Source organism: Hemitrygon akajei, chromosome 15 (genome assembly GCF_048418815.1).
Source record: "Hemitrygon akajei chromosome 15, sHemAka1.3, whole genome shotgun sequence".
NCBI lineage: Eukaryota > Metazoa > Chordata > Chondrichthyes > Myliobatiformes > Dasyatidae > Hemitrygon > Hemitrygon akajei.
The window spans coordinates 599,218-625,252 of NC_133138.1; the positions used below are offsets into that span (position 1 = coordinate 599,218).

A 26,035-nucleotide genomic window follows, 5' to 3' on the forward strand; every position below is an offset into this window, starting at 1 on the left:
TGGGCCTGTACTCACTGGAATCTAGAAGAATGCAGGAGAATCTCATTGAAACTTAATGAGTTTCAAATGTTGAAAGGGCTAGATAGGGTGGATGTGGAATGGATATTTCCTGTGGTGGGGGTATCCAGAACTAGAAAGCACAGCTTCAAAACTGAGGGATGACAATCTAAAATAAAGGTAAGGGAGATTGTTTCTAGTCAGAGAATAGTACATGCTTCGAATACTCTGCAACAGACTGCAGTGAAGGCCAAGTCTGTGGATATATTTAAGGCAGAAGTTAATCATTTCCTGATCAGTCAGGACACCGAAGTATATGGTGAGAAGGCAGGTGTATGGGGTTGAGTTGGATCCAGGATCAACCATGATGGAATGGCAGAGCAGACTCGATGGGCTGAATGGCCTAATTCTGCTCCTAAGTCTTATGATCTTATGGTCAGCAAACTTGTGTATGGTGTTGGAGCCGTACTTAGCCACATAGTCATAAGTGTAAAGTGAGTAGAGCAGGGGATAAGTACTCATCCCTGTGGTGCTTTTATGCTGATGGAGATTGTGGAGGGGATATTTTTGCCAATCCGGACTGACTAGGTCTACAAGTGAGGAAATACAATTGCGCAAGAGGGTATTGAGACCCAGGTTTTGGGGTTTACTGATTAGTTTTGAGGGGTTTGTGGTGTTAAATGTTGAGCAGTAATCGATAACGAGCATCCTGATATATGCACCTTTGTTGTCCAGATGTTCCAGGGTTGTGTGAAGAGCCAACGAGGTAGCATCTGCTGTAGACTTGTTGCTTCATGAGTGAATTGGAGATCCAAGCCACCATTCAGATAGAAGATGATATACTTCAGCACCAGCTTCTCAAAACACTTCATCACTGTGGATGTAAGTGCCACTGGCGATAGTCGTTTAGACAGGTTACCATGCTCTTCTTGGGCACTGGTACGATTGAAGCCTGCTTGAAGCAGATGGGTACCATACACCTGGAAGTGAAGCTCTATTATCCCCTATATTGCAAAATTTAGCTTTGAAGGAGACTATGGCATTCAAACCCTGCCACAACTGTCCAGCATCTTTCATTGATTCCAGTCAAGTCTGGAATCTCCACTTTGCCCAAGAGATGGTTTTCCAGAGATCATAACCTGCATCTCTTGTAGCATTCTTGACCTCCAGACTTGAATGCCTCTGATCTTCAAATTTTCAAAGGGAAGAAGGACACTACCATGGCTGACAAGTGAAGTCAGAGCCAAAGTAAAAGTAAAGCCTAATTTGGGGTATTGTGTACAGTTCTGGTCACCTAACTATAGGAAGGTTATCAGTAAGATTGAAAAAGTGCAGAGAAGATTTACTAGGATGTTGCCGGGTCTTCAGGAGTTGAGTTATAGGGAAAGATTGAACAGGTTAGGACTTTATTCCTTGGAGCATAGAAGAATGAAGGGGGATTTGATAGAGGTTTACAAAATTATGAGGGGTATAAACAGAGCAAATGTGAGTAGACTCTTTTCACTTAAATTAGGAGAGATAAATACAAGAGGACATGGCTTTAGCATGAAAGGGGAAAGGTTTAGGGGGAACTTCTTCACTCAGAGAGTGGTGGGAGTGTGGAAATAGCTGTCATCTAAAGTGGTAAATGTGGGCTCACTCTTAAGTTTTAAGAATAAATTGGATAGGTACATGGATGGGAGAGGTCTGGAGGGTTATGGACTGGGTGCAGGTCAATGGAACTAGCGGAATAAAGTTTCGGCACAGACTAGAAGGGCCGAATGGCCTGTTTTCTGTGCTGTAGTGTTCTATGGTTCTATGGTTCAAAAGAGAGGGCATACAAGGAAGCCAGAGCTAGTGGGAAGATAGAGGATTGGGGAGCTTTTAAAAACTTGCAGAAGGAAACCAAGAAGGTCATTCAGAAGGAAAAGATAATATAAAAGAAGATACTAAAAGCTTTTTCTAAGTATATAAAGGGTAAAAGAGAGTTGAGGGTAAATATAGGACCAATAGAAAATGACGCTGGAGGTATTGTAATGACAGATGCAAAGATGGCAGAGGAACTGAATGCGTATTTTGCATCAGTCTTCACAGTGGAAGACATTTGCAGTATACCGAACATTCAAGAGTATCAGGGAAGTGAAGTTTGTGCAGTGAAAATTACGACTGAGAAGGTGCTCAGGGAGCTTAATGGTCTGAGAGTGGATAATTCTCCCGGACCTGATGGAATGCACCCTCGGGTTCTGAAGGAAGTAGCTAGAAAGATTGCGGAGGCATTAATGATGATCTTTCAAGAATTGACAGATTCTGGCATTGTACCGGATGACTGGAAAATTGCAAATGTTACTCTGCTATTTAAGAAGGGTGGGAGACAGCAGAAATGAAACTATAGACCTGTTAGTCTGACATCAGTGGTTGGGAAGTTGTTGGAATCGATTGTTAGGGATAAGATTATGGAGTACCTGGAGGCACATGACAAGATAGGCCAAAACCAGCATGGTTTCCTGGAAGGAAAATCCTGACTGACAAACTTAATGCAATTCTTTGAGGAAATTACAAGCAAGGTAGACAAAGGAGATGCAGTAAACATGGTATACTTGGATTTTCAGGCCTTTGACAAAATGCCACACATGAAGCTGCTTAGCAAGATAAGGGCCCATGGAATTACAGGGAAGTTACTAGCATAGGTGGAGCATTGGCTGGTCATCAGAAAACAGAGACTGGGAATAAAGGGATCCTATTCTGGCTGGCTGCCGGTTACCAGTGGAGTTCCACAGGGGTCGGTGTTGGGACTGCTGCTTTTCATGAGGTACATTATGTCAGTGATTTAGACTACAGTATTAATGGATTTGTGGCTAAATTTGCCGATGATACAAAGATAGCTGGAGGAGCGGGTAGTGTTGAGGAAACAGAGGGTCTGCAGAGAGACTTAGATAGTTTAGGGGAATGGGCAAAGAAGTGGCAAATGAAATACAATGTTGCAAAGTGTATGGTGGAAGAAATAATCGGGCAGACTATTATTTAGATTGGGAGAGAATTCAAAATGCAGATATGGAAAGGGACTTGGAAGTCCTTGTGCATGATACCCTAAAGGTTAACCTCCAGGTTGAGTTGGTTGTGAAGAAGGCAAATGCAATGTTGGCATTAATTTCTAAAGGTATAGAATATAAGAGCAGGGATGTGATGTTGAAGCTCTATAAAGCACTCATGAGACCACACTTGGAGTTTTCTGTGTAGTTTTGGCCTCCTTATTTCTGAATGTTAAAAGGCCTGAACAGATTAGATATGGCAAAGTTACTTCCCATGGTAGGGGATTCTAGGACAAGAGGACACGACTTCAGGATGGAAGGATGTCTCTTGGAACTAAGACGCGGAAAAATTACTTTAGTCAGAGAGTCGTATATCTGTGGAATTTGTTGCCACGAGCGGCTGTGGAGGCCAAGTCTTTGGGTGTATTTAAGGCAGAGATAGATAGATTCTTGATCAGGCAGGGCATCAAAGGGTATGGGGAGAAGGCAGGGGAGTGGGGAATGACTGGAAGAATTGGACCTGTCCATGATTGAATGGCAGAGTAGACTCAATAGGCTGAATGGCCTACTTCTGTTCCTATATCTTATGGTCTTATGACCTGGCTCTCAGCAGGTGCCAGATTTCAATGTTCATCCAGGGCTTCTGATTGGGGAAAACCCTGATTGATTTTAGAAACATAGAAAACCTACAGTGCTATACAGGCCCTTTGGCCCACAATGCTGTGCCGAACATGTACTTACTTTAGAAATTACCTAGGGTTACCCATAGCCCTCTATTTTTCTAAATTCTGTGTACCTGTCCAGGAGTCTCTTCAAAGACCCTATTGTTTCCACTTCCACCACCGCCGTCAGCAGCCCATTCCACTCACTCATCATTCTCTGCGTAAAAAACTTACCCCTGACATCCCCTCTGTACCTACTTCCAAGCACCTTGAAACTGTGTCCTCTCATTTCAGCCCTGGGAAAAAGCCTCTGGCTATTCACACGATCAATGCCTCTCATTATTTGTGGGGACATACTTATCTACGGCTGCTTTAATAAGGTCTGCAGTGATCCTGATGTTGTCATTCAGGTCTTCAAATGAGTTCTTGAACACTGCTCAGTCCACTGACTCAGAACAATCCTGTAATTGTTTTTCAGCCTCCTGTGACCACCTCTTGATTGCTGGAGCCTTGTTCTTTAGGCTCTGTCTCTATGCAGTAGTAGGAGCGGCACTTGGTACCAGAGCTAGCAATGGTCATAACTAGGCATCGATAAGTGGGCAGCGATGCCTGACATCAACACGGGCACTGTACATTCCTCTGGTTCCAATGCCACAAATACTCTGTTCTCACCGGCTGCAGTTGTCAATAACATATTGCACAGCCAAGCAAAGCCAGAGCAGACTTACAGGGGAAGACCTCAAATGGAAGTGTGCACTCCATTTGCCGTTATTTGAGAAATACAACTTATTCCATTAAGTAAACACAAGAGATTCTGCAGATGTTAAACATTTTGAGCAACACACATAAAATGCTGGAGAAATTCAGCAGGTCAGACAGCATCTATGGAAGGGAATAAACAGTCAACAACTCAGACTGAGACCCTTCATCAGGACTGGAAAGGAAGGGGACAGAAGCTAAAGTAAGAAGCTGGGGGGAGGGGTAGTGTACAAGATGGCAGGTGATAGGTGAGATCAGGTGAGGGGTGGGTAAATGTGGAAGGGTGGGTGAAATAAGAAGCTGGGAAGTGGCAGGTGGAAGAGGGTTGAAGAAGAAGGAATCTGATGGGAGAGGACAATGGATCTTGGAGGAAAGAGAACAAAGATGCAACCAGAGGGAGGAGCTGGGCAGGTGAAGAGAAGAGAAAGGGTAAGAGGGGAACCAGAATGGGGAATGGAAAAATAGAGGAGACGGGTAAGAAATGAACAAAAGTCAGAGAAATCAATGTTGACATCATCAGGTCAGAGGCTACCCAGATGGAATATGAAGCGTTGCTCCATGCATTGTTAAGTTTAGTGTTTCTAACCCACTAACCACATGGAGAAGAGTTTATAACAACATGCACTGATAAACCAATCTTGCTACATTTACCTGCTAAAGAGGCCACATTAATGATCACTCCTCCTGAACCTCCATTTTCCATGCCCATGTGCTGCAGAGCCAGCTGACTTGCTCTGATCAGGCCAACCTGACATATAAGCACAGAAATTAGTGTGGCATAAGGCCAGAAAATGCTGGTGATATTCATAATAATTACAGGCTAATTGAGATAGCGTATACACAATTAGTGGTTGGATCCTCAGGAGTATTGAGGAACTGAAGAGCTTGATGTGCAGATCCCAGCATCCTCAGGGGTGGCAGAACATGTAAATAAGGTAACAAGGAAGGCAGTTGGAGCAGAAAGTCAAAGAGCAGAGAAATTATTCTATAATTTTAGTTAGGCAGTATCTAGAATATTCACAAACACTGCAAGAAATGTAATTGCACTGGAAAGGATGCAAAGGAGATTCACCAGGATGTTGCCTGGGATACAAAGTTCAGTAGGAGGGAGGGAGTTGATGGGCTTGGTTTTTTTTTGTTTTGCCACAAAGGAGACTAAGCAAGAATCTTTTTCAGCCAGAGTGTAGTTAGAATTTGGAACACACTCTCCAAGGGGCTGCTAGATGCAGATACTTACATAACATTGAAAAAGTTGGATGAGAACTTGAATCACTGAGGTACAGAAGACTACCGACCAAGTACTAGTAAGACATAGGAGCAGAATTAAGCCATTCAGCTCATCAAGTCCACTCCATTAACTCATCGTGGCTGATCCAGGATCCCATTAAACCCCATACACCTGCCTTCTCACCATATCCCTTGTTGCCCCAACCAATTGGGAATTTATCAACTTCTGCTTTGAACATACCTTGGATTTGGGCTCCACCACAGTCTGTGGCAGAGCATTCCACAGATTCACCACTCTTTGGCTAAGAAATTTCCTCCTTACTTCTGCTCTAAAAGGTTGCCCTGAATTTTGAGGCTGTGCCCTCTAGTTCTGAATACCCCCACCAGAGGAAACATCCTCTCCACATCCCCCTTATCTGGTCCTTTCAACATTTGGTAGGTTTCAATAAGATCCCCACACATTCTTCTAAATTCCAGTGAGTACAGGCCCAAAGCTGCCAAATGCCCCTCGTATGTTAACCCCTTGATTCCTGGAATCATCCTTGTGATCCTCCTCTGGACTCTCTCCAATGACAACACATCCTTTCTGAGATAAGGGGTCTAAAACTGTTGACAATACTCCAAGTGTGGCCTGACTGGTGTCTTATAAAGCTTCAACATTATCTCCTTGTTTTTATATTCTATTCCCCTTGAAATAAATACCACCATTGCATTTGCCTTCTTTATCAAAGACTCAACCTGTGAATTAACCTTCTGAAACAAGAGAAAATCTGCAGATGCTGGAAATCTGAGCAACACACACAAAATGCTGGAGGAACTCAGCAGGCCAGGCAGCATCTATGGAAAAAAATTCATTCGACCTTTCAGGCCAAAACCCTTCAGCAGGACTGGAGAAAAAAAGTTGAGGAGTAAATGTAAAGGTTGGGGGGGAGGGGAGAGAGAAACACCAGGTGATTGGTGAAACCTGGAGGGGGAGGGATGAAGTAAAGATCTGTGAAGTTGATTGGTGAAAGAGACAAAAGGACATGGAAGAAAGAAAAAAGGGGGCAGGGTAGGAGCACCAGAGGCAGGTGAAAGGTGGGCAAGGAGATAAGGTGAGGGAAGGATAAGGGATGGGAAATAGTGAAGGGGGGTGGGGTTGGGGGACATTAATGGACGTTTGACAAAATCGATGCTCATGTCATCAAGTTGGAGGCTACCCAAATGGAATATAAGGTATTGTTCCTCCAACCTAAGTGTGACCTTGTCATGACAGTGGCCATAGATGGACATATCGGAATGGGAATGAGAAGTGGAATTAGAATCCTCCCATCACCCTTCAAGGGATAGGGTTCCTCTTGTCCTCACCTACCACACCACCAGCCTCCATGTCCCGCACATAATTCTCCAAGACTTTCGCCACCTCCAATGAGATCCCACCACCAAGTATATCTTTCTGCTTTCCACAGGGATCACTCCCTACGTGACTCCCTTGTCCATTTGTCCCTCCCCACTGATCTCCCTCTTGGCACTTACCCTTGCAAGCAGAACAAGTGCTACACATGCCCCTACACCTCCTCCCTCACTACTATTCAGGGCCCTAAACAGTTCTTCCAGGTGAGGCGACATTTCACTTGTGAGTTTGTTGGAGTCATTTACTGTGTTTGGTGCTCCCGGTGTGGCCTTCTGCATATCAGTGAGACCCGACATAGATTGGGAGACCACTTCACTGAGCATCTACACTTCATCTGCCAGAACAAGCAGGATCTCCCAGTGGCTATCCATTTTAATTCCACTTCCCTTTCCAATATGTCCATCCATGGCCTCCTCCACTGTCATAATGAGGCCACACTTCAGTTGGAGGAAAAACATCTTATATTCCGTTTGGGAAGCTTCCAACCTGATGGTAAGAAGAACAAGTTCTCAAACTTCTGGTAATGCCTCCCACCTGCCATCCTTTACTACTTCCCATCCCCCCCCCCCAATCCCTCCCTCACCTTGTATCCTTGCCCACCCTTTTGGTGCTCCTCATCCCTTTTTCTTTCTTCCATAGCCTTCTGTCTCTTTCACCAATCAACTTCCCTGCTCTTTACCTCATCTTCCCCCCTCCAGGTTTCTCTTTCCCTTTCCCCGCCCCCACCTTTCAAATCTACTCCTCAGCTTTATTCTCCAGTTTTCGTCTGAAACGTCAACTGTACTTTTTTCCACAGATCCTGTCTGTCCTGCTGAGTTACTCCAGCATTTTGTGTGAATTAACGTTCTGAGTCTTGCATGAGAATTCCTAAGTCCTTTTGCACCTCTGATGTTTGAATTTTCTCCCTATTTAGATAATAGTCTGCACTATTGTTCCTTTTACCAAAGTGTATTATTATACATTTCTCAACAGTGCATTCCATCTGCCACTTTTTAACCCATTCTTCCAATTTGTTTGTCATGCTGCAATCACATTGCTTCTTCAACACTAGCTACCCCACCACCTATCTTCGTATCATCCACAGACTTTGCCACAAAGCCAACAATTCCACTATTTGAATCATTGACAAACAATATGAAAAGCAGTGGTCCCAATACTGAACCCTGAGGAACATCACTAGTCACAGCCAACCAGAAAAGGCCCCCTTTATTCCCACTCGTGGCATCCTGCTGTCACACACTCCTATCCATGCCAGTATATTTCCTGTAACATCATAGGATTTTATCTTGTTAAGCAGCCTCATGTGTGGCATCTTATCAAATGCCTCCTGAAAATCCAAGTAAGTGACATTTACTGCCTCACTTTTGCCCGCCCTGCTTGCTACTTCCTCAAAGAACTCTAACAGATTTGTCAGGCAATATTTTCATTCACAGAAACCCTGCCGACTTTGACTTATTTTATCATTAGTCTCCAAGTACCCTGAAACCTCATCCTTAATAATCAACTCCATCACTTTCCCAACCACTGAGGTAAGGCTAACTGGCCAATAATCTCCTCTCTTTTGTCTTCCTCCCTTCTTAAAGAGTAGCATGACAATTGCAATTTTCCAGTTGTCTGGAACCATGCCAGAATTAAGTGATGCTTCAAAGATCATGACTAATGCATCCGTTATCTCTTCAGTAACCTTTCTCAGGATTCTGGGATGTAGTCCATCTGGTCCAGGTGTCTAATCTACCTTAAGACCTTTCCGTTTGCCTTGTACTTTTCCCTTTATAATTTCAATGACACTCATGAACCTTTGACACACTACTAGTGTTTTCCACAATGAAGACAGATGCAAAGCACTCAGTAATTTCATCAGCCATTTCTTTGTGCCCCATTACTACCTCACCAGCATCATTTTCCAGTAGCCCAATATCAACTCTCACCTTTTTATTGTTTATGTAACTGAAAAACTTTTAGTACTTGGTAGATGGCATGGACAAGAAGGATCAAAGGGCCTGCTCCTAAGTCCTATGATTCTAACTACTAAAAAAAACTCTTCCCTCTATGTCCTCTTCACTTATCTCCATTTGACATATCCATAGTCAGAAAGTTTCCATGTTTGGAGAGTCATGTAATGGTGGATAAGCAGCTTCACATTAAAGCAGATAGCTGTAAGAACATTGGGGATGGGACAGGAAGTATAACTGCAATCTGATAGACCAGCTGTGTACTTACCAGGTTAATGTTGATACAGTTTTCCCATTTCTCTTCATCTAGGATGCCAGCATTGTTACAAACAATGTCCAACTTCTTGAATGTTTCCAAAGTTTTAATAAAAGTTTCTACAACAGATCAAGAAATAAATGATTTCTAAAGTCATAGTGTCTCAGGAACTGAAATGAACTCACTGTTCAAAGACTCCTGTGTTTGTGCTGACTATGATGTCAATTGGAACTAATCAGCCTTAATGTAGTCTGTATCTCCCTACCCTCTGCCTGACATGTGCCGGTCTAAGTGCCTCATAAATATTGTGTTTGTATCTCCTACTACCACATCCCTTAGCAGCACGTTACAGGCACCCATCACTCTGCGTAAAAGACTTGTTTTGCTAATCTCTTTTAAATATGCCCCCTCTCACCTTAAACCCATCCCCTCTGGTATTTGATATATCTACCCTAGGGAAATATTCTGATGAGTACTCTCTTTACACAGTGTTAGAGCAGATAGTGAGGTGGAGGAGGATAAAGGTCATGCGAGAACTGCAAGTATGGTGCATGCAGTAAAGCCAGATCTAACATATAAAGAGGCTTTGAGGAAAGAGAAGCAGAATAAAGGGTGTAAAGGTAGTAAGGTAGAAGGGCTAAAATGCATGTACTTCAATGCAAGAAGCATCAAAGGTGATGAACTGAGAGCTTAGATACATAGAAGGAATTATGATATAGTGGCCACTACAGGGACTTGGCTGGCACCAGGGCAGGAATGGATTCTCATAATTCCTGGATTTCAGTGTTTTAAAAGGGATAGAGAGGGGAGGGGAAAAGGGGAGGAGAGGTGGCATTACTGGTCAAGGATACTATTACAGCTACAGAAAGGGTGGGTAATGTAGCAGGATCCTCTTTTGAGTCATTATGGGTGGAAGTCAAGAACAGGAAGGGAGCAGTTACTCTACTGGGGGTATTCTATAGGCCACCTGGTAGCAGCAGAGATACAGAGGGGCAGATTGGGAGACAGATTTTGGAAAGGTGCAAAAATAACAGGGTTGTAATCATGGGTGACTTTAACTTCCCTAATATTGATTGGCACCTGATTAATTCCGATGGTTTAGATGGGGCAGAGTTTGTTAAGTGTGTCCAGGATGGATTCCCGTCACAGTATGTTGACAGACCGACTAGGGGGAATGCCATACTAGATCTAGTATTAGGTAACGAACCGGGTCAAGTCACAGATCTCTCAATGGGTGAGCATCTGGGGGACAGTGACCACCACTCCCTGGCCTTTAGCATTATCATGGAAAAGAATAGAATCAGAGAGGACAGGAAAAATTTTAATTGGGGAAGGGCAAATTATGAGGCTATAAGGCTAGAACTTGCGGGTGTGAATTGAGATGATGTTTTTGCAGGGAAATGTACTATGGACATGTGGTCGATGTTTAAGGATCTCTTGCAGGATGTTAGGGATAAATTTGTCCCGGTGAGGAAGATAAAGAATGGTAGGGTGAAGGAACCATGGGTGACAAGTGAGGTGGAAAATCTAGTCAGGTGGACAAAGGCAGCATACATGAGGTTTAGGAAGCAAGGATCAGATGGGGCTATTGAGGAATATGGGGTAACAAGAAAGTAGCTTAAGAAGGTGCTGAGGAGAGCAAGAAGGGGGCATGAGCAAGCTTTGGCAAATAGGATAAAGGAAAACCCCAAGACATTCTTCAATTACGTGAAGAACAAAAGGATGACAGGAGTGAAGGAAGGACTGATTAGAGATAAAGGTGGGAAGATGTGCCTGGAGGCTGTGGAAGTGAGCGAGGTCCTTAGTGAATACTTCTCTTCGGTATTCACCAATGAGAGGGAACTTGATGATGGTGAGGACAATATGAGTGAGGTTGAAGTTCTGGAGCATGTTGATATTAAGGGAGAGGAGGAGTTGGTGTTGTTAAAATACGTTTGTACATTAGGATGGATAAGACCCCGGGGCCTGACGGATTATTCCCCAGGCTGCTCTACGAGGCGAGGGAAGAGATTGCTGAGCCTCTGGCTAGGATCTTTATGTCCTCATTGTCCACTGGAATGTTACTGGTGGATTGGAGGGAGGCGAATGTTGTCCCCTTGTTCAGAAAAGGTAGTAGGGATAGTCTGGGTAATTATAGACCAGTGAGCCTTACGTCTATGATGGGAAAGCTGTTGGAAAAAATTCTTTGAGATAGGAGCTATGGGCATTTAGAGAATCATGGTCTGATCAGGGAGAAGAGGGGAGTGGTAGTGATAAGGGTCTCAATAGTCAATGGAACAGACAGGAGATTCTATGGACAGAAACAGGACGCTCAGACAGACAGAAAGACATACATACTTTATTGATCCCGAGGGAAATTGGGTTTCGTTACCCAATTGGTTACAGTTGCACCAACCAAGAATAGTGTAGAAATATAGCAATATAAAACCATAAATAATTAAATAATAATAAGTTAATCATGCCAAGTGGAAATAAGTCCAGAACCAGCCTATTGGCTCAGGGTGTCTGACACTCCGAGGGAGGAGTTGTAAAGTTTGATGGCCTCGGGTAGGAATGACTTCCTATGACGCTCAGTGTTACATCTCGGTGTAATGAGTCTCTGGCTGAATGTACTCCTGTGCCTAACCAGTACATTATGGATTGGATGGGAGACATTATCCAAGATAGATATAGATAGGATCTATGAGCATTCAGAGAATCATAGTCTGATCAGGGACAATCAGCTTGGCTTTGTGAAGAGCAGATCATGTCTAACAAGCCTGATAGAGTTCTTTGAGGAACTGACCAGGCATATAGAGGAAGATAGTGCAGTGGATGTGATCTACATGGTTTTTAGTAAGGCATTTGATAAGGTTCCACACAGTAGGCTTATTCAGAAAGTCAGAAGGCATGGGATCCAGGGAGGTTTGGTCATGTGGATTCAGAATTGGCTTGCCTGCAGAAAGCAGAGGGTCATGGTGGAAGGAGTACATTTGGATTGGAGGGTTGTGACTAGTGGTGTCCCACAAGGATCAGTTCTGTGACCCCTACTTTTTGTGATTTTTATTAACGACCTGGATGTGAGGGTAGAAGGATGGGTTGGCAAGTTTGCAGACGACACAAAGGTTGGTGGTGTTACAGATAGTGTAGAGGATGTGGAAGACTGCAGAGAGACATTGATAGGATGCAGAAGTGGGCTGAGAAGTGGCAGATGGAGTTCAACCTGGAGAAGTGTGAGGTGGTACACTTTGGAAGGACAAACTCCAAGGCAGAGTAGAAAGTAAATGGCAGGATACTTGGTAGTGTGGAGGAGCAGAGGGATCTGGGGGTGCATGTCCACAGATCCCTGAAAGTTGCCTCACAGGTAGATAGGGTCGTTAAGAAAGCTTATAGGGTGTTAGCTTTCATAAGTCGAGGGATAGAGTTTAAGAGTTGCGCGTAATGATGCAGCTCTATAAAACTCTGGTTAGGCCACACTTGGAGTATTGTGTCCAGTTCTGGTCGCCTCACTATAGGAAGGATGTCGAAGCATTGGAAAGGGTACAGTTGAGATTTACCAGGATGCTGCCTGGTTTAGAGAGTATGGATTATGATCAGAGATTAAGGGAGCTAGGGCTTTGTAGGGCTCTCCTTCTTTGTAGAGAAGGAGGATGAGAGGAGATTTGATAGAGGTGTACAAGATATTAAAATGAATAGACAGAGTGGATAGCCAGCACCTCTTCCCCAGGGCGTCACTGCTCAGTACAAGAGGACATGGCTTTAAGGTAAGGGGTAGGAAGTTCAAGGGGAATAATTAGAGGAAGGCTTTTTATCCAGAGAGTGGTTGGTGTGTGGAATGCACTGCCTGAGTCAGTGGTGGAGGCAGATACACTAGTGAAATTTAAGAGACTACTAGACAGGTATATGCAGGAATTTAAGGTGGGGGGATATATGGGAGGCAGGGTTTAAGGGTTGGCACAACATTGTGGGCCAAAGGGCCTGTACTGTGCTGTACTACTCTATATTCTATGTTACCTCTCATTATTTAAGATGCTTCTATCAGATCTCCCTTCAGCCTCCACCACTCCAGAGAAATCTACCCAAGTTAGTTTAGCCTTTCCTTTTAGCTATGTTACGAAGGATGAAGAACTCTGATGGGCAGAAGGGTACAGAGTTGCCCATATGTCCCCCTCCCAGGAGAATCACAAACTGTTACTGTTACCACGCTGCTCATGAGAGAGAAAGAGAGATCAAGAGGAAAACAAGTTGGAACATCTGCTGCTGATAAGAGGGAGGAGAGGAGCCATTGATTTACTGTTATGTCTTTTGGAGAGGGCTGTTTACTTGGTACCATTCTGTTCATTAAAATTCCTCAGTGGACAGCCGGAGTGGGCTGGTTTGATGGGCTAAGCCATTCAAAACTGATTGACACCTGAGACCCCGTGAGTAGGGATAAAAGTGAGGTCTGGGGAGACACCCCTCAGACACACCAGGAGACACACTAGTGAGCACTGCTAAAGTGTTGAAACCCACGAGAAGGTGTGGGGGCATCGGAGACCGAACGAAGGATCGGTCAATTTTAACTCACAGTGTTTATAGCGAGGCCGGTGGGGGCTTGTGTGTGTGTGTCCACCCTTGCCTGGGTGACGAGTCCACCATAGAAGAATGGTCTAGCTAAAGGACAGAGGGGTCATACCTGAATGGCCACAACAACACATCGATGGATCAAGAACGTAAAGGAAGGTTTGACTGACTGTCACTGTTTGCTCTCTCTCTCTCTCTCTCTCTCTCTCTCTCTCTCTCTCTCTCTCTCTCTCTCTCTCTCTCTCTCTCTCTCTCTCTCTCTCTCTCTCTCTCTCTCCCTCCCTCCCTCCCTCCAACGGTTACAACAAAAGAACCAACAACTACCTCAGCCTACATGAACTGAACTGAACTTTATACTTTCCCATGATAATTCATTATCCCCTAGACAATGATAGAGCTTGTTTATTATTTATTATTATTATACCCACACTTTTAGGTTTAGTATTGCTAATGTGTATTATCTGTATATTTGCATTGTTGATATTGATTTGTATATTTTACTAATAAACACTGTTTTGAAAATAGTACCAGACTCCAACGGATACTTCTATCTTTGCTGGTAAGACACCCAGTTACGGGGTACGTAACAGCTACTACTCTAATCTAAGGCAACATTTTGATAAGCACCTTCTGCACACTCTCCAAAGCCTCCACATATTTTCTAATACAGTGACCAGAACTCCACACAACACTGTAGATGCGACCCAACCAGTGTTTTATACAGCTGCAACCAACATGATTTCCCAACATTTATATTCAACACCCCAACAATGAACACAGGTATGCCATATACCACCCTATTTATTTGTGTTGACACTTTCAGGGAGATATGAACTTGCACCCCAAGATCCTTCTGAATATTAATGTTTCTAAAGGCCTTATGAACATAGGAACATAGAAAACCTACAGCATAATACAGGCCCTTTGGCCCACAAAGCTGTGCCGAACATGTCCTTAACTTAGAAATTGCCTAGAGTTATTCATTGCTCTCTGTTTTTCTGACCTCCACGTACCTGTCCAGGAGTCTCTTAAAAGACCCTATTATATCTGCCTCCACCACCATTGCTGGCAGCCCATTCTATGCACTCACCACTCTCTGTGTAAAAAAACTTTCCCCTGACATCTCCTCTGTACCTACTACCATGCACCTTAAAATTGTGCCCTCTCATACTAGCCATTTCAGCCCTGGGAAAAAGCCTCTGACTATCCACACGATCAATGCCTCTCATCATCCTATGCACCTCTATCAGGTCACCTCTCATCCTCTGTCGCTCCAAGGAGAAAAGACCAAGTTCACTCAACCTTTTCTCATAAGACATGCTCCCCAATCCAGGTAACATCCTTGTAAATCTCCTCTGCACCCTTTCTATGGTTTTCACATTCTTCCTATAGTGAGGCAACCAGAACTGAGCACAGTACTCCAAGTGGGGTCTGACCAGGGTCCTATATAGCTGCAATATTACCTCTCGGCTCCTAAACTCAATCCCACGATTAATGAAGGCCAATACACCGTATGCCTTCTTAACCACACAGTCAACCTGTGCAGCAGCATTGAGTGTCCTATGGACTCAGACCCCAAGATCCCTCTGATCCTCCACACTGTCAAGAGTCTTACCATTAATATGATATCCTGTCATCATATTTGACCTACCAAAATGAACCATCTCACATCTATGTGGGTTGAACTCCATCAGCCACTTCTCAGCCCAGTTTTGCATCCTATCAATGTCCCACTGTAACTTCTCACAGCCCTCCACACTATCCACAACACCCCAACCTTTGTGTCATCAGCAAATTTACTAACCCATCCCTCCACTTCCTCATCCAGGTCATTTATAAAAATCATGAAGAGTAGGGGTCGGAGAACAGATCCCTGAGGCACACCACTGGTGACTGACTTCCAAGCAGAATAGAACCCATCTTCAACCACTCTTTACCTTCTGTGTGTATGCCAGTTCTGGATCCACAATGCAATGTCCCCTTGGATCCCATGCCTCCTTACTTTCTCAATAAGCCTTGCACGGAGTACCTTGTCAAATGCCTTGCTGAAATCCATATACACTACATCTACGGCTCTACCTTCATCAATGTGTTTAGTCACATCCTCAAAAAATTCAATCAGGCTCCTTCTGGCCTTTCACAAAGCCATGCTGACTATTCCTAATCATATTATGCCTCTCCAAATGTTCATAAATCCTGCCTCTCTGGATCTTCTCCATCAACTTATCAACCACTGAAGTAAGACTCACTGGTCTATAATTTCCTGGGGTATCTCTACTCCCTGTCTTGAATAATGGAACAACATCCACAACCTACCAATCTTCCAGAACCCCTCCGATTGATGACGCAAAGATCATTGCCAGAGACTCAGCAATCTCCTCCCTTGCCTCCCACAGTAGCCTGGGGTACATCTCGTCCTGTCCCGGTGACTTATACAACTTGATGCTTTTCAAAAGCTCCAGCACATCCTCTTTCTTAATATCTACATGCACAACCTTTTCAGTCCACTGTATGTCATCCCTACAATCGCCAAGATCCTTTTCCGTAGTGAATACTGAAACAAAGTATTCATTAAGTACCTCTGCTATCTCCTCCAGTTCCATAAACACTTTTCCATTTGCCTTGCATTTACTGTACTCATCTCAACCTCAACCATAGAGTTGTAGAGTCATACAGCATGTCATAGGATCATACAGCCCAACTAATCCATGTTAACCACAGCATCCTCCCTGCTAGACCCAGCTGCAGGTCAGCCATAGATCAGCCATGATGAAGTGGCAGAGCAGATTTGATGGGCCAAATGGCTTAATTCTACTCCTATCTCTTATGGTCTTATAGGCATTGTCTACTTGTCTACAAGGTCCCCCATGACAGCTTGGTCCAGAAGGTTAATTCACATGAGATCCAGGGTGAGAGTGGGAGTCATGGGGTGATGAAGGGCTGCTTTTCATATTCAGGGCCCATAACCAGTGGTGTGCCACAAGGATCAGTGCTGGATCCAATGTGAAGATCGAGGGGGTGCAGGAGATTAAGGAGGATGCAAGCTCATCCTCTCCATGTACGTATAGTTCCAAATAGCTTTTAAATGCTATACTTGTGCCTGATTTGACCACTTCCTCTGGCAGCTCTTTCCAGGCACTGACTGCCCTCTGTGTAAAGAAGTTACCTCTCCAGTCTCTTTTAAATCTCTCTCTTCTTATCTTGTAGTCATCCTCTCCCTATACCTCAGGCCCTCTAGACCTGATAGCATCCTCATTAATCAATCCTGCACTCTCTCAACCTTCACAATGGAACCAGCGCCAATCCCGGGGGTACACCACTCTTATGGGCCTCAAATATGAAAAGCAGCATATCATCACCCCATGACTCCACCCATCCTCACCTTTGATCTCATGTGAATTAACCTTCTGGACCAAGCTGCCATGGGGGACCTTGTAGTCAAGTAGACTATGTTCTTAAGACCACAAGAGATAGAAGCAGAGTTAGGCAATTTGGCCCATCGAAGCTGCTCCACCATTTCATCATGGCTTATCTATTTTTCCTCTCAACCCCATTCTCCCTGTTATTTTTAATGCCCTGACTAATCAAGAACCTATCTACCTCTGCCTTGAATACACCCAGTCATCTGGCCTCCACAGCTGCCTATGGCAAAGAATGTTAACCACTCTTCCCTCATCAATCTTCTAGACCGCATCCGCAGCTCCCTAAAATCTGTCTTCAGGACCTCCTCACCTTGTCTACCTATGTCATTGATGCCAATGTGCACCAAGATTTCTGGCTGCTCACTTTCACCCTTCAGAAAGCCTTGGGCCTGATCTGAGACATCCCCGATCCTGGCACCAGGGAAGCATCAGAACCGCATCTTTGTTCCTCTGACTAAGGAATCTCCTATCAACAGTGCAGTCCTATTCACCTCTTTGCTCTTCTGAGCCACACCAGACTCAGTGCCAGACATCTAGTCACAGCAGCTACGTTTGGTAGGTTGCCTCCCTCAATAGTATCTAAACTTGTATAATTATTGAGGAGAATGGCAACAGGTGTACTATACACTGGCTGTGCATTCCCCTTCCCTTTCCTGACAGTCACCCAGTTATCTGTCTTCTGCAACCTAGGGGTGACTACTTCCCTGTAGCTCCTGTCTATCACCACCTCATTCTCCCATATGAGTCGAAGGTGATCGAGTGCAGCTCCAGTTCCTTAATACATTCTCTCAGGAGCTGCAGTTCGGTGTACCTAGTGAGGAGGTGTTTATCTGAGAGACTGGAGGTCTCCCAGACTTCCCAACTCCCACACAGAGTACAAAATATGGTCTCTAGAGCCATTCTCACTAATCTATATGCCTTAACAGATGAGGAATGAACAAATAAGAACAGACAGAGGGTAACTGACAAGACAATGCACATCACGCAAGCCCCATGTGCAAAACCACTCAAAACACTGGCACACTCACAAGAATGCCTGCTCTGCTCGCACTTGGCTTATTCTTATTGGCCCTTTCTAATGAATCCCTTTGCCAATTGCCTTGACGTCTCATGTATATAAACTTATGGAACGTATGATAAATGAGAGGTTAGTGTACTTTCTGGAAAGTAGAGGTATGGTGGCTATGTATCAAAGCGGGTTCTGGAAAGGAAGGAAAACTATGGATCCAGTGGTGTGTCTAGAGGACGAAATAAGAAAAGCACAAGTAAATAAAGAGACAGTGGTTGCAGTTTTTTTGATGTTGAGAAAACTTATGATATGTTATGGAAGGAGGGGCTCCTAATTAAGCTGCATTTAATGGGAATCGGGGGGGGGGCAATGTTCAATTGGGTTAAGGACTTTTTAAATGGGAGAACTATTCAGGTGAAGATAGGATCAGAGCTATCAAGCCAGTATGTTGTAGAAAATGGGACGCCTCGGGAGTGTAGTGAGTCCAACTTTATTCTCCATTTTAATAAATGATGTATTCTTAAATATACCAATGGAAGTGGGGAGGTCATTGTTTGCAGATGATGGGGCTTTGTGGAAAAGAGGGAGAAATATTGAACATATAGTTATGAAAATGCAAGATGGAATTAATCAAGTTGAAGAGTGGGGGACAAAGTGGGGTGTTAAATTTTCAGTGGAGAAGACAAAAACCATGTTCTTTACAAGGAAAAAGCTCAGGGGACTTAATCTGACTCTGTATGGAAGTAACCTGGAGAGAGTTGAAAATTTTCGGTTTTTGGGAGTGCACTTTGACTTGAGATTAACGTGGAGAGGACATGTTAGATATGTAGTTGCTAAGTGTAAAAACGTGATAAATGTCATGAGGTGTCTTGCTGGTTTGGAATGGGGTGCTGATTTTGCATCACTGAAGCATATTTATGTAGCATTAATAAGATCAAGATTAGATTATGGAAGTATTGCATATGGGTCAGCAGCAAAATCTGTGTTAGCAGAACTGGATATCGTGCAAGCTCGGGCTCTTAGGGTGCACTTGGGAGCAGTTAGAACATCCCCATTGTGTGCACTCCAAGTTAAAGCAAATGAAATGCCATTGGGGCTGCGACGTAAACATCTGGAGGCCAATTACTGGATTAATTTAAAGGGGCATGGTCAAAAAGGGTGTTGGAGACATGCTGGGAGAAGGAAAGGACACAAAAAGAAAGTCTGGGCTGGACAGGAGAGCAAACAGCAAAATATATGGGTGTACATGATAAAGAGTTTTGTCCCAGTGTGGTGTGGCCTGTCAGACCTTTCTGGGTATTAGAAAATCCCTCTGTAGATTTGGAATTGCTTAAGATTAAATGCAGTAATAAAACAGCTGATATACTCAGTGAATATCATAGGTATAGGGAATGTAAATATAAAAACGTACAGATTTTTACAGATGGATCAAAGGATCCAGAAATGGGTGCAACAGGGTCTGCAATTGTTGTGCCAAGTTATCAAGTGGAAATTAGCAAGAGAACACCAGATTGCTTGAGTGTTTATGCAGTTGAAATGTTTGCCATATTGTTAGCACCAGAATGGAGTGAGCATGTTGATTGTAATAATATTGTGATCTGTAGCGATTCTGTATCAGCCCCTGCAAGCATTAAGGCGGGTACAGCTAGAGGACACCAGGATCTGCTTTATGAAATCCTGTTTGCAAATTCAAGACTGGCTAGACAAGGCAAAAATATCGCATTCATGTGGGTTCCAGCACATTCGGGTATTATGGGAAATGAGACAGCAGATAAGCTGGTAAAAGCAGCAGTCAAAAAAGGATCTGTAGAGGTCAATATTAAACTATCAAAATCAGTAGAGAAGAGCATAGTGTGGAGAAGGATAAATCAACAGTGGCAGCAGCATTGGGATAGAGCAAAAAAAGGAAGACATTTACATTCAATTCAGAACAGAGTAGATATGGGAAGGAGTAGGGGAGTAAAGCGGAAGGAGCAAGTAATTATAAATAGACTGAGAATTGGGCACAGCAACCTTAATGGTACTCTGGCCATCATAAATAAACATCCGACAGGTTTTTGTGATCTATGTTAGGAGACTGAAACAATAGAGCATATCTTTATTTCATGCAGGAAATTTGCACAGGAAAGACAACAAATGCTACAACAATTACGCAAAATAGGACTGGTAGAGAACAGAGTTAAAGGTTTATTGCAATGTGGGGAGAGTAATCAGGAGGAAATGGTTGTTTAGATTTTTAAGGGCAACGGGACTGGAAAGACGACTTTAGGTAGTCAAGTGAATGGACAATGAGGGACAATAAATCCTAAAGATGGCAGTAATGCAACAGTGTGGATGCCAACTGCCATAAAAACTCAAGGAAGAAGAAGAAGAAGAAGAAGAACAAGAAGAATCCTTCTTGCTGATTGGTTGCTCCTCTCATTGGCCCTTTCTAATGAACCCCTCTTGTTGATTTGTTGCTCCTCAACTCAGAAATACTGTTGCGAAACTCTGCCTTCAAAATTTTGATTGCTGCTCTGATTAAAAACAAGCTCTTTTCACACACCCCTGGGTGGATTGACCAACGCAGAGAAAACTGGCTCAAAGTGCTGCTTTTTAACTCTTAACTGCGGACCTGACTAAAAGGTAGCTCATTTTATGCACTACTGTAAAATGTAAGATAGCTTATATACATAGATATATTGCATGTCCATAAAGTCATGCTAAAACATACTGTCTATTTAAAAAAACTTTTGCACTGGTACATGGATAAGAAAGCTTTAGAGGTTTCTAAAGCTTTATAAACCTTTAAAGCTTTATAATAGCTTGAATGGGCATCTTGACTGATATGGGCCAGTTGAGTTGAAGGGCCTGTATGAGTCTGTGAAATCCTAAACCCCAATAGCATGAGGAGAAACGAGATTGTGGTGTAGATACTGGATCTGTACCTTGCATCTGGCTCTCGGATGTTACGTCAGAGTGAAGGAAAAGAATGTTCTCAGCTCCATAGACCTGTCCAAAGGCAGCAGATGTGGCCTCTCCCTCTGATCGATTGTAATCAACCATACTCACCTAAACATCAAGCACAATTCAATCCAAGTAACTCCTGTTATCAGATGATAATAAAAACAAATACTGGCAGTGTCAATACATTTGTCAGTGACATGCAAGAGAAAACACCAGAGGCCGCCACCACACCATAACACCACCATCACTGCCTCCCCTGTCCACCAGATCCCTCACCTCTCCTTCCGCACCCTTCATCGTCCCCTCTATCACCTCACCCTTTCTCCCCTGCCCATCACCTCCTCTGCTCAGCCTATCACCCAACTTCTCTCCCATGGCTTTTCTCTCTAAACTCCTTCCATTCACAGACTTCGCTCACCATAGATTCATATGAGCCACACAGCAGGGATCCAAGCCCTTCAGACCAACCAGTTCATTCTGTCCATGTTGGTCTCAATTTCCTGAACTTGGTCAATATCTCTCTAAGACTTGCTCTCCATGTACCTATCCAAGTGTTTCTTATATTATAATAAAGTCATAGAGCACTAAAGCACAGAAAAAGACTCTTTGGCCCATCTTGTTTTCTGTCTAACTTCATCTACATGCACCCAGACCATAACCTTCCATGCTCTTCCCATCCATGTACCTATCCAAATTTCTCTTAAATGTTGACATTGAACCCACACCCACCACTTCTGCTGGCAGCTCGTTCCACACTTGTACCACCCTATGCATGAAGTTCCCCCTCAGTTTCCCCTTAAATATTTTACCTTTCATCCTTATTGAGATTCAGCACAGAATAGGCCCTTCCGGTCTCCGAGCTGTGCACTCAACAACTCCTGATTTCACCCTAGTCTAATCATGAGAAAATTTACAATGACCAGTTAACCTACTAACTGGTATGTCTTTAGACTGTGGGAAGAAACCAGAGGACTTGGAGAAAACCCATGCATTCCACGAGAAGGACATACAAACTCCTTACAGATGACATCAGAACTGAACTCCAAACTTTGGGCCTCATCTCAGAGGACTTCATAGGAGAATGAGGGGTGTCCTCATTGAAACCTATCGAATGATGAAAGCCCATGCTTGAGTGGACATGGAGAGAATGTTTCCTATGGTGGAGGGATCTAAGACCAGAGGACACAGCCTCAGAATAGAAAAACGTCCTTTTAGAATGGAACCGAGGAGGATCTTCATTAGCCAAAGAGTGGTGAATCTGTGGATTTCATTGCCATAGGCGGCCAAGTCATAGTGTATATTTAAGGCAGAGGTTGATAGATTCTTGATTGGTCAGGGCATGAAGAGATATGGGGAGAAGGCAGGAGACTGGAGCTGAGAGGGAAAATGGATCAGTCTTGATGAAATGGCAGAGCAGACTCGATGGGCCAAATGGCCTAATTCTGCTCCGATACCCCCTGTTGTACTGCAGTCCTCAGTGCCTGACCATTCCCTGTGTAAGTACTACCCTGGTTTGTCCTCCTAAAGTACAATGCCAACACTTGTCTGCATTAAATTCTATCTGCCATTTTCAATCCAATTTTTCAGCTGGTACAGATCCCACTACAAGCTTTGATAGCCTTCCTCGCTGTCCACTATACCCCTAATCTTGGTTTTATCTGCAAATTTGTTGATCCAGTTTATCATATTATCAGTGATATAGATGACAAACAACAATGGACCCAGCACCGATCCTTGCAGCACTCCACTAGTCACAGGCCGCCAGACAGGGAGGCAACCATCTGCTACCACCCTCTGTCTTCTCCTGATAAACCACTGCTGGATCCAATTGGCTACTTCATCCTGAATGCGAAATGACAATCTTATGAACTAGCCTTCCTTGTGGGACTTTGCCAAAGGCCTTGCTAAAGTCCATGTACACAACGTCCACATCTTTTCCTCCAAAAGAACATAAGAAATAGGAGCAGGAGTCAGCCACCTGGCCAACTGAGCCTTCTCCACCATTCAAAAAGTTCATGGCTGATCTGGCTATGGAGTCATCTCCACCTACCTGCCTTTTCCCCATAACCCTTAATTCCCCTACTTTGCAAAAATCTATCCAACCTTGTCTTAAATATATTTATTGAGGTAGCCGCCACTGCCTTATTGGGCAGAGAATTCCACAGATTCACCACCCTCTTGAAAAGCAGTTTCTCCTCATCTCCATTCTAATTCTACTCCCCCAAATCTTGAGGCTATGTCCACTAGTTCTAGTCTTATCTTTCCCTTTCATAATTTTATATGTTTCTATAAGGCCAGTGATGTTGTGGGGGTGGAACTGGACTCTCTGACGGCGGTGTCTGAAAAGAGGATGCTGTCCAAGTTGCATGCCATCTTGGACAATGTATCCCATCCACTCCATAATGTACTGGTTAGGCACAGGATACATTCAGCCAGAGACTCATTCCACCGAGATGCAACACTGACCATCATAGGAAGTCATTCCTGCCTGTGGCCATCAAATCTTACAACTCCTCCCTCAGAGTGTCAGACACTCTGAGCCAATAGGCTGGTCCTGGACTTATTTCCACTTGGCATAATTTATTTATTATCATTTAATTATTTCTGGTTTGATTTTGCTATATTTCTACTCTATTCTTGGTTGGCGCAACTGTAACGAAACCCAATTTCCCTTGGGATCAATAAATTATGTCTGTCTGTCTGTCTGTCTAAGATCTCCTCTCATTGATGAAGGTAGAGCAGTGGATCTAGTGTATATGGATTTCAGTAAGGCATTTGATAAGGATCCCCATGCTAGGGTCATTCAGAAAGTAATGAGCCATGGGATGCAAGGAGACCTAGCTTTGTGAGTCCAGAATTGACTTGCCCACAGAAGGCAAAGGGTGGTTGTAGGTGGTTTGTATTCTGCATGGACACAATGACAAATGGTGTTCCACAGTGATCTGTTCTGGGACCCCTCCTCTTTCTGATTTTTATAAATGACCTGGATGAGGAAGTAGACGGGTGGGTTAGTAAGTCTGCGGATGACACAAAAATTGGGGCAGTTGTGGATAGTCTGGAGGGTTGGCAGAGGTTAGAGCGCAACATTGATAGGATGCAGAACTGGGCTGAGAAATGGCAGATGAAGTTCAACCCAGATAAGTGAGAAGCGATTCATTTCAGTTGGTCAAATTTGAAGACAGAATATGATATTAATGGTAAGTCTCTTGGCAGTGTGGAGGATCAGCGAGATCTTGGGGTCCATGTCCATACGACACTCAAAGCTGTTGCACAGGTTGATGGTGCTGTTAAGAAGGCATACGTTGTGTTGGCATTCATCAACCGTGGGATTGAGTTCAAGAGCCGTGAATCAGACCCCACTTGGAATACTGTGTTCATTTCTGGTCACCTCATTACAGGAAGGATATGGAAACTATAGAAAGAGTTCAGAGGAGTTCTTCAAGGATGTTGCTTGGATTGGAGAACATGACTTGCTTGTTGTTTGTTGCCACTCCGAGCAAAGATATGAATGGACTGTCGTTGTGTGGTTTTGTCTCCTCGTTGTCCACATCCTTTTCAGCTGAGTGGGTCTGGCCGTTCACCGCTGCTCTGAGTTGGGTATTCTGTCTCTTCATTGTCCAAGTCTGTGTTCCAGTCCAGTCAAGTCCGAGTTTTAATTCCAGTCAAGTCCGAGTTCCAAGTCCAGTCAAGTCCTAGACCCAAATCAAATCAAGATCTAAGTCCCGAGTCCAAGTCAAATCCAGGATTCACCAGTTTGTTATTCAGCGTTTACATCCATGTTGACATCTTGTCCTCATTCCTGGCCTTCCTAGTAATTCTCAATAAACACAGTTCAGTTTATACTATCTCAGTGTCTGTGTCTTGTACTTGGGTCTGCTCCCTTGTAATACAAAATTTTGAAAGGGATAGATAAGATAGAATAGGAAAGTTGTTTCCATTGGTAGGTAAGACTAAACTAGGGAACATTGCCTCAAGGTTCAGATTCAGAGGAGAAGATTTGGATGATCTTATTGAATGGCAGGGCAGACACGATGGGCCGGATGGCCTACTCCTGCTCCTATTTCTTATGATCTTATGTTCTTATGAGACTAGAACTGCATGCAGTACTCCAAATGCGGTCTTACCAGTACCTTGTACTCTTAAATTCAATCCCTCTAGCAATGAAAACCAACATTCCATTTGGCTTCTTGATAGCCTGCTGCACCTGCAAACCAACCTTCTGTGATTCATGCACAAGCACTCCCAAGTTCCTCTGCACAGCAGCATGCTGCAATTTTTTACCATTTAGATAATAATCTACTCTTTTACTTTTCCTTCCAAAGTGGATGACTTCACATTTACCAACATTGCCCTCCATCTGTCAAACCCTTGCCCACTCACTTAACCTATCTATATCTCTCTGCAGACTCTTCGTATCATACATCACCCTGAACTCTCTGCACTCTTATCTTATAGATAAGTCTTTTATGTGGCACCTTACCAAACGGCTTCTTGAAATCCAAGTAAATAACACCCATCTGTTCCCCTCTATCCACTGCACTTATCATATCCTCAAAGAACTCCAGTAAGTTTGTCAAACAGGACCTGCCTTTGCTGAATCCATGCTGCGTCTGCCTGATAGATCCATTTCTTTCCAGATGCCTCGCTATTTCTTTAATGATAGCTTCAAGCATTTCCCAACTACAGATGTTAAACTAACTGGCCTATATTTACCTGCCTTTTGCCTACATCCTTTTTTGACCAGTGGTGTGACATTTGCCACCTTCCAGTCCACTGGGACCTGTATAGAGAATTTTGGTAAATTATCACCAAAGCCTCTACCACAACCTCTGCCATTCGTTTCACAATGTGTTCCATCAGGA

The 26,035-nt window shown here is 43.7% G+C and overlaps 1 protein-coding gene across 1 annotated transcript in view; it reads right to left on the bottom strand.

Annotated features, from left to right (window-relative positions):
* The window catches only part of LOC140739093 (15-hydroxyprostaglandin dehydrogenase [NAD(+)]-like), a 60,391-nt gene that overhangs the window by 28,382 nt on the left and 5,974 nt on the right, over positions 1 to 26,035 (bottom strand). The window contains exons 2-4 of the mRNA XM_073067039.1: positions 21,155 to 21,278; positions 9,267 to 9,373; positions 5,078 to 5,174 (exon numbers count right to left, since the gene is read on the bottom strand). Of these exons, the coding sequence (XP_072923140.1) occupies positions 5,078 to 5,174; positions 9,267 to 9,373; positions 21,155 to 21,278 (328 nt within the window). The remainder of the gene's footprint in view (positions 1 to 5,077; positions 5,175 to 9,266; positions 9,374 to 21,154; positions 21,279 to 26,035) is intronic.